This window comes from Otolemur garnettii, unplaced genomic scaffold (genome assembly GCF_000181295.1).
Source record: "Otolemur garnettii isolate 467f Iridium unplaced genomic scaffold, OtoGar3 scaffold00003, whole genome shotgun sequence".
Lineage (NCBI taxonomy): Eukaryota > Metazoa > Chordata > Mammalia > Primates > Galagidae > Otolemur > Otolemur garnettii.
Genome location: NW_003852398.1, coordinates 46,780,669 through 46,789,163, shown reverse-complemented (window position 1 = coordinate 46,789,163; position 8,495 = coordinate 46,780,669). Strand labels below are relative to the sequence as shown.

The window sequence follows — 8,495 nt, the reverse complement described above, 5'->3', positions numbered from 1 at the left end:
CTGTGTGTGAATACACGCTTACCCTTTCCACACAGTACCCACCAATGCAGGTTTTCATGTCCATGGACGCCATGAAGCCATCGTAACAGAGACAGCGGTACTCTCCCGGGATGTTGGTACACTGGCCGCCATCGCAGATATCAGGATTGTTTTCACATTCATCAATATCTGGTGACACAAAATGAACATCAAATGAGAATAAGGATGGCTTTTGTCAATCTCCAAAGTTTTGCCCATCCAGGTCCCATCAGGGGTATCTGGAGCCACATTTGATGGATAAAATCTACACGAGGCCCAGAGTCCGCCTCCTTCCTTCTCTACCTGCACACGACCTCCCGTCCGGCATCAGGGCGTAACCCTCACTGCAGCTGCACTCGTAGCTCCCTTCCGAGTTAGAGCACTGGGTGTCGCAGCCTCCGTTCATTATCATACATTCGTCGATATCTATGAAAACAATGTTGCAAACCACGTTATATGTGAGGCCTCCTTCCTCAAAAGCAAAAGATAAAGTATTTTGCTTGTCTTTAAACAGGAACTGCTTTATGGCTTGGGTGCTGATTTAGTGCTACACAATAGTCTTTCCTCCTGTTTTTTAGATGGGATTCTACATTTAATTCCAGGGCTATAAGATGAAAGGACTCATGACGAGATTAACTATAAAATTGAGAGCAATTTCTACAGAAAGACCAGTGAGTACTCTGAAAAACCAACCAACCATCTGAGATCAGCACCATTCTCAAATTCATTCGGGGGGCAAAGGACACACATGGGCTTCTTTACATACTTAGGGCCAGAAGTTTTCCCAGACGGACTTGAGACAGGCAGAGGTCAGACCTGCCTGGGCTCCCTCACCTGTACAGCCCTGGCGGTCTGGCGTGGCCTGGTATCCCGGATTGCAAGAGCACTGGTAGGTTCCAATCATGTTCACACACTTCCCATTTCTGCACAGATTGTCGCTCAGGGAGCACTCGTTGATATCTATAAACGATACACAGAATTAAGGCTTTATGCAACAACCAAACCCTAAAACCATCAAGAACACGCTACCCTGGGGCCACAGTCTTCAGAGGGATTTGTCTACTTCACGGGGAAGGAAACCAATTTGTAGTGTTCAAAGAAAATGCTGGAATTTCTATTATTTCTATCAACAACAGAACTTTGAACAATGATGGAAACGGTATCTATCTATCTGTTCTGTCCACACAGCATGTGGTGCTGAGTGTTGGAAATGTGGATACCACGACTAAGAAATTTCTAGTGTTATTTAACTCAAATGGAATTGATATAGCCACCTAGGACCGGTAGGGGCTATCATGGTAGCCCACACATTGGGCACATGCCAGGAACGAAGTCTCCTGCTAGGTAATATGTGAATCGACACTGGCATGCTCAGCTGGCCTTACTGGCCTGGCCAAGAGCTGCCTGGACCACTGGACCATCCTGAGAGAAGGCAGCTCCTCTTCACAGAGCAGAGTTCTGACAACAGGGCCCTGGCTTGTTTATTTGTTTTCATCATACTGTGTTCAGTGAGCCTGAACAGGGGGATCTACAGATGGCCTTTCCTGTTTTAAAATAGACTAACTCTAATAAGATGGGTGGACGCCTTGAAAAAAAATCCAAGCCAGGATCTATGGAACAAGCTAGGACCCATAACGCAATGACAAGCAGCAGCAAGAGAAAATAAACTTCCTTACACGAGCTACTAGCCACACAGGATCAGGTAAAAGCGACGATGATTTTGTCAGATACAACAAGAAACTGCAATTTTCAGAATGACCGAGGTGACTAGAGGGTGTGGACTGACACTCATGATCACTAAATGCAGATTTTACACTGTACAGAAACACATATTCTACAATGCACAAAATACACATTTACCTCGAGCATTACACCTTAGAGCAGTACATTTTTCTCAGCTAGAAGATCCATGAGAACAAAGTGACAAAATAAACCAGACTGAGAAACAGACGTCTGAACCCCTGTACCTCACTACGCTTGACCATGAATAAACATTCTCTAATCATCGGTGTGGAAAAGCTTTCTGTACCTCTATTAAAATGAAATAAAAAACATCTAAAACCTCCTCATTCATCTTTTTTAAATGTCTGTTTAGTCTGTGCCTTAAGATTCACCCCACACCCTGACAGAGCAATGCATTTGGCTTTCAAATAGATACAGAGTGTCCATAAAATTCGTGTGCAGTTTACATTAGTCACCAAGTATAAAATGTTGGACCATTTTAAACTGCACGCAAACTTTATGGACACCCCGCGTGTCCATACACACACATACACACACATACCTGGGAAAGTATACTTGAATTATTTTTTTAAAACATGCTGTGTGATCTGCTCTATTTTAAGCTGTTTTATTTGCTTATGGTTTCAAGAAAGAGTTCTTGTGAAGAAAATGCTTCCTGGCTACATCAAAGTTTTAAAGCCAGTATGCTAGAACAGGGTAAGCACAGAGGTCGCCCTGGACTGGGGAGAGCACCAGGCTGAAAGGCTCTCAGACCAGCCATTAGCCGTCTTGCATCTCTTTGCTGAGCTCAGGGCCAGTGCAGAGGCTGGTGCTTCTATGAGAAATGAGGCTTAAGGGAGTTCACACACGCGAGAGCAGACCCCTGAGTGGACTGTGCCTGAGTGGATGGGGAGGAGGTTGGGTGGAGGATGCCCGAGGCACAGGGACATCCTGCTGGGGGGAATGGAAGTATGTGGCCTTTCATAGGGTCCCTCACACTGGAGCCAGTCCCAGGGGCTTATAAGGGAAAAGAAGTCAACCAGGATAACACCAGATCATTTGAGTGTGTCACGAAAGCATCCTCCACAGCCTGCATCCGGACGTAGGTAATCTGAATTTCCAGCTTTAAGAAGCTAGATTTCATGTGCCCCCAAACAACTGGTTTGTCATAATTGAGCTCTGATCTTTACCAGCTGTGCTCAGGGGACAGACTCACCCACACAGTCCTCACGTGATGGTGACAGCTCGTGTCCCAGTGGGCAGTCACACTGAAAGCTGCCCTCAGTGTTCACGCAGGTGCCACCCCTACAAAGGAGAGGGTTACGTTCACATTCGTCAATGTCTGAAAGGTAAAAACGTGAGATCCATTAAAGAACTCTGAGGAAGAAGTATTCACGCATACAGCACGGGAGAAAGAATGTTATCTGAGATAAGTGTGGACTCGAATTCCAGAGATGAGCTTCACAGCGGATGGCATAACGCTCTCCTCCCATTTTCTACTACCAGCAAAACGATGATTAAGGATGATGAGCATTTATGGTGCAGCTTACAAGGGTACAAGTGAAACTTTCTAAATGTAGAATATAAATGTCTTAACACAGTAACTAAGAAAATGCCATGAAGGCTATGTTAATTAGTTTGGTGAAAATATTTCAAATCATATATAAAACCAGCACACTGTACCCCATGACTGCATTAATGTACACAGCTATGATTTAATAAAAATAAAATAAAATAAAATAAAATTATGACACACACTAAAGTAAACGATCAAGAAATTTACTTGCATGAAGTGAGCACGCTCACAAAAAAGTAAAAGTAAACAATATTTGCTTCTTACTATCCTAGACTCAAGGTATCACATGTTCTTGTCAGTCATTCTGGTGTCTGTGTCTCTAATCAAAGTGAAAGAAGAATCTTAGACTCATAACCTACTACAACCTAGGACGTAAGTCCTATAAGTCACTGAAAAATAAAGTCCCAGCTGAAAGGCTGGGAAAACCAAAATGGGTTGTACCAGCACACAGATAAGGACAATAACATAGGACTAGCATGACTGAATACAAACTTGGGGGCCACCAGACAACGCCATGCATTCTTATTGGTTCATTTTGGTTTTTGTAGAGATGGGGGTCTCACTGTGTTGCCGAGGCTGGTCTCGAACTCCTGTCCTCAAAAGATCCCAAATTGTTGAGATTCCAGGCATGAATCTCCATGCTAGCCCTAATGCCATAAATTTTTGAGTGAATCCCTTCTAAGTCATTAGCTATGAGCCCAGATTTTGGATTCTGTGGATAAACAGGCAGTGGTCTTAGGATCTCATCCCCCTTAAGGGATCCAGAGGTCGGGGCTTCCTGAGAGCTACCAGGAGCAGACTTCCCACCTGGCATGTACATCTCTTCCCCTGTCACCACAGATTCTGGCCAAGCACGCTGTTCACAACCCTGTGCTGAGTTCGGGTGCGGGAATGGGTCTGTGCTGGCCGGCCTCCTGCCTGGCCGGGGAGAGCCGAGGGCGCTTACCCATGCAGTTCTTCATCATCATGAAGCCGCTTTCGTAGCCTTCGAAGCACTCACACTCGAAGCTGCCCGGCGTGTTGACACAGATCCCGCTGCCACAGAGGTCAGGGGAAATCCTGCACTCGTCAATGTCTAATTTCCATAGTTTAAAAGAGATAAAAAAAAAAAAATAGAGTGAGATGGCCTTGGCCTTCCACGTGAAGGGGCCCCACGTGTGAAACGCTGATTTTTCCCCAAATCAGTGGGGAAAGGTGTGAGGATCTATTGTCAGGAGATCACAGAGAGGGGACAGGGCTGCGGGGCATTCCTTTTGTCAACTGCCAAAACTGCCACTGCCAACGGGCAGGGCGCGCCTTTTTGCCTTTAAGAATTCTGAGTTGCGAATTTCTCTTTGTAGCTTGGAAGTGAACAGAAAGAAGGACTCAGTAACTGTGGGATGGGCTGAGTGAGGCAGCCGGCCAGTGAGTGGCTGAGTGAAGGCCCCCGTGTGACTCAGGCACCGTGGTCCTGCTGCACAGCCCAGGCCCACTCCAGCTGGGAGCGTGTGAAGACAGGGACCCACCTCTGAGCACAACCCAGAGGGACAGTCCCCACAGCAGACACAGCAGACTGACTTCCACCCAGAGAGCACCCGCACAGCAGGGCCGGGAGGAGGCCCGCTTGGGGTTTGTGTCACTGTCTATGGGCAGAGCTGACTCATCTAGCATTTAAAAAAAAATAAAAACGATGTCTGTGTGTTTGTCACTTTTTATACGTTTTGAAAAAGAAGAACCTTCCATAGCAGCATCTACATTCTCAAAAAAGGACTCTCTGAGAAATCTCCCCTGCCCTAAACTGAGATTTTTCAATAACGATTTCTCAAGAGAGAAGCTGTATCTATTAGATATGAAATGTTTAAGAAAACATTAGCCACAAAAAGTTTTTAGTTTAGACATTAAAAGTTTTACATTTAAAAATGTATCAGAGTAGGGACAATGTTTCTGCCACTGTCTCTTTATTGTGATGAATTTAATTTGGGTGTTTTCTATTCTAGGATTTAGGGCATCATCTGTGCATGTTCTCTGGAGGGCCTCGAGTTCTGCTTTCTCCCAGCTTATAGTCTTTATTTCTCCAATGACAGGACATACAGAAAAAAAGTAAGCGCTTTTTTTAAAACAAACACATTAATGGAATTCATTGATTCAACGAAGTAGCTAATTCTCTTGGTTTCTATTCATCAGCATCTAGGAACGGGTGGTAGGAGCCGTGTGAGGATGTCAAGTAAGTCCTTTGGTGCAGCAAGGACAATTTTTGTCTAGTGTGATGTGGTGTGAGCGTCACAGTGCAGAGTGCGGACCTTGGGACCAGACACCTAAGTACAGTCTCAGTCTCCCGTCTATTGCATGTAGGGCCTTTAGAAAATTATTTAATTTCTCTGTGCCCCGTTTTCTTCTGTGTAGCAGAGCCCACCTGATCGTATTAAGCAGATGAATATTTGTTAGGTGCAAGAACCAAGCATGTCTCAGAGAAAGTAGTGACTGTATTGTTAGTGATTCTCTGCTAAGAGCTGGTATTTTGGGAGCGGTGGCTTTTGAACTGGTCCTTTAAGGCTGTGCTGAAATGCTACCTTTAAAGACACAGAATAACAGAGAGAGGGGCAAGAGATAAAGTGTGGGTGCAGATAGGTGACGCCCTGCAGACAGCAGCAAGTGGAGGAGTATGGGGTGGCTGGACCCGCGGGCTGATCATGGGCTGGGAGTGCAGGTGGCTGGGATCACTGGGGGGCCCAGAATGGGAGGGAGGATGCCGGCCTTCCACGCAGTGAAGAACGGAAGCCAGCAGTTTCCCATGGGACTTCACGTTATATCCCACACCATGCAGGGCCGTCCACAGGTCTCTTTCTTATGCAGCTAAAGAGAGTGTTAAGTGACTTGGCTCTTTTCACACTGAAAATGAGGAGGTGGGGTGAGAACTGGAATCACCCCGGGCTTCCCTGTCCAGGTCTCAGATTTCTTGAGTCACTGGAGGTTGTTTTCTGGGAAGTCACACAGTCTAAGCCCTGTTTGAGGATGATAAACCCGGGGGTTGTGACAATGAAGGATTTGACTGTGGAAACCTAATAGGATGGAAGGTCTTAGAGGTGTCTGAGATGTAACGGATACTGTGATGACACCCAGGTCTCCCTTTGGGGAGGAGGGACTTACTTCCGCTCTTCTCTCCTCCAGCTGTTGAGAGCGTTTCTGGCAGAGCCCTCAGAGGTCGACAGTCCTAACGGGACCTCTTCTCTGCTTCCCTGGGGAGCTGTATCTCATGATTGGTCATGCAGGCTCATGACTCAACACAGCCCCCATGGCACGGGCTGAGGGCTTCCATGGGACGAAGCCACAGCCCAACTTCTGCCCCTTCCCTTCCCTTCTCAGCGGTCAATCCCAAGAGAAATCCCTAATAAGCTTGCTGCATGCTCATCTCTGCCTCAGAGTGTAATTCCCAAAGAGTTTAACTTGCACCTGTGTCCAGAAGAAATACCAAAAGTCCCTGAAATAGTCGTTTTGACAGAAGAATTTGAGTGATCTTTTCACTTGTCCTTTCCAGGAGAGGGAAGATGTCAAAGTTAAATTGGAGGTTTCAATGCTGAGCAAAATTATACTCCCAACAAGACAGGCAAGTAATCCCTAGTAGGGGAAAGTCAGTGGGGGTCGCAGGGGTGGGGAGCTGGGACAAAGAGAAGTTGTCAGGATGGAAGCCAGAAATGTGGGGAAAGTGAGGGGCAGAGGGTGGCTGATGCCACCCTGCAGTCGTGATGCAGGAGGAAACTCGGGGAGGCAGAGAGGACAGAGGACTTGGGCAAACACCCTAGGGAGGAGAGGCAGGAAGAATCCCTGAAGCCAAGGGAGGGAACATCATAGGCAAAGAAGGATGATCCCGACAGGAAGTGCCCTGGAAACCGAGAGAAAAGAAGACTGGACGGAGGGGTCTGCCCAGCAGCGAGGTCCAGGAGAGTGTGCACCCCAACCAGGGAGGACAAAGTCAAAATTGTAACACAGCGTCTGGCTGAAAGGTGGGTGAGAGGCAGCGGTAGGAAAACAGGAGGGGTGCGTGAGAGAAAAGCCGGGCCGGGGAAACACCTTGAACTTGTGTTGCAGGGGAAGGACTGAGGGAAGAGGCAGAGATGCGGGAGAGAGGGGAGCTGGTCCGCCCAGACAGAACGTGGAGCAGGGTGGGGGAGCAGAAAGCAAGTGGAGGGGTTAACAGAGAGGGAGGAGGACATCATGCCTCCGTCTCTGGCTGGAGGACAGACAGGCCGCACAAGGAAAGGCGATTTTAGCTTGATCAGATCCCAGGAATATATTTTTGGTGCTGGCTCAATGTGCCAAGGGGGTCCTCTTCATAAAATATTCTCCCACACCAATTTCTTCAAGTGTTTTCCCTGCACGCTCTTCTAGTATTTTTATAGTTTCACGTCACAATGCAATGGTACCTTTCAGAACTACTAAGAATATAGTATAAATGTCTTACCACAACAGATAAGTAAGTGAGAGGATGGTTATGTTAATCAGTGTGATTTAGGCATTCCACATTGTGTATCAAAGCAGCACCTTGTACCCCATAATTGTACACAGTATGATTTAATTTAAAAAAGGGGATTTTACTACTAGGGAGGAGGCAGTGCAAGAAGAGGACTGCTGATCATATTATTCCCAGTGAAGAAGCCTGGAGACAGATGGGGAGATGAGAAACTCAGGAAGTGATGGGCGGAGGGAACGCCAGCGTGCCCAGCGGCTGCCAGGGCTGGAGGTGAGCGGAGACCCAGGCAGCTCTCCTCAGACCCGCCCCAGCACAGCTCGGCAGCCAGAGCCGGGAAGCTGCGGCCAGGGGATGAGGCGCTGGGCCAGGCATGGGGCGGAGCAGAGGGTCAGATGGCAGGACTTCAGAGACCACAGGGACAGGAGAGACATTCCCACGGAGATGGTGAGAAGGAGCAGGTGGGAAGGTGGGAGACGAGGGGACATTCTACAGACAACTTGAATCCAGAGGGTTCTGAGAGGGAGAGCTCGGATGTGCAATTCAAGTGTTTGGAATAATCTGTTACATTGTCTCATAGAAAAATTTGAAATTTCGTATGTTTTCACACTCAAGAATGGTTATGGATATGGATGGTGACTGAAGCCTAATTAAGACTTTTGTCCACAGGTGAAAAAAAAGAGGTCATGATTTCTCTATTACAAACTTTAAAATCTTTGAGCGTACACTCATCAA

General features: G+C 47.0%; 1 protein-coding gene across 1 annotated transcript in view; it reads right to left on the bottom strand.

Moving 5' to 3' along the window:
* Positions 1 to 8,495, bottom strand: part of FBN2 (fibrillin 2) — a 247,395-nt gene that overhangs the window by 54,727 nt on the left and 184,173 nt on the right. The window contains exons 26-33 of the mRNA XM_012807203.1: positions 8,254 to 8,259; positions 8,066 to 8,079; positions 5,310 to 5,340; positions 4,263 to 4,393; positions 2,957 to 3,082; positions 853 to 978; positions 322 to 444; positions 43 to 168 (exon numbers count right to left, since the gene is read on the bottom strand). Coding sequence (XP_012662657.1) covers positions 43 to 168; positions 322 to 444; positions 853 to 978; positions 2,957 to 3,082; positions 4,263 to 4,393; positions 5,310 to 5,340; positions 8,066 to 8,079; positions 8,254 to 8,259 — 683 coding nt within the window. The remainder of the gene's footprint in view (positions 1 to 42; positions 169 to 321; positions 445 to 852; positions 979 to 2,956; positions 3,083 to 4,262; positions 4,394 to 5,309; positions 5,341 to 8,065; positions 8,080 to 8,253; positions 8,260 to 8,495) is intronic.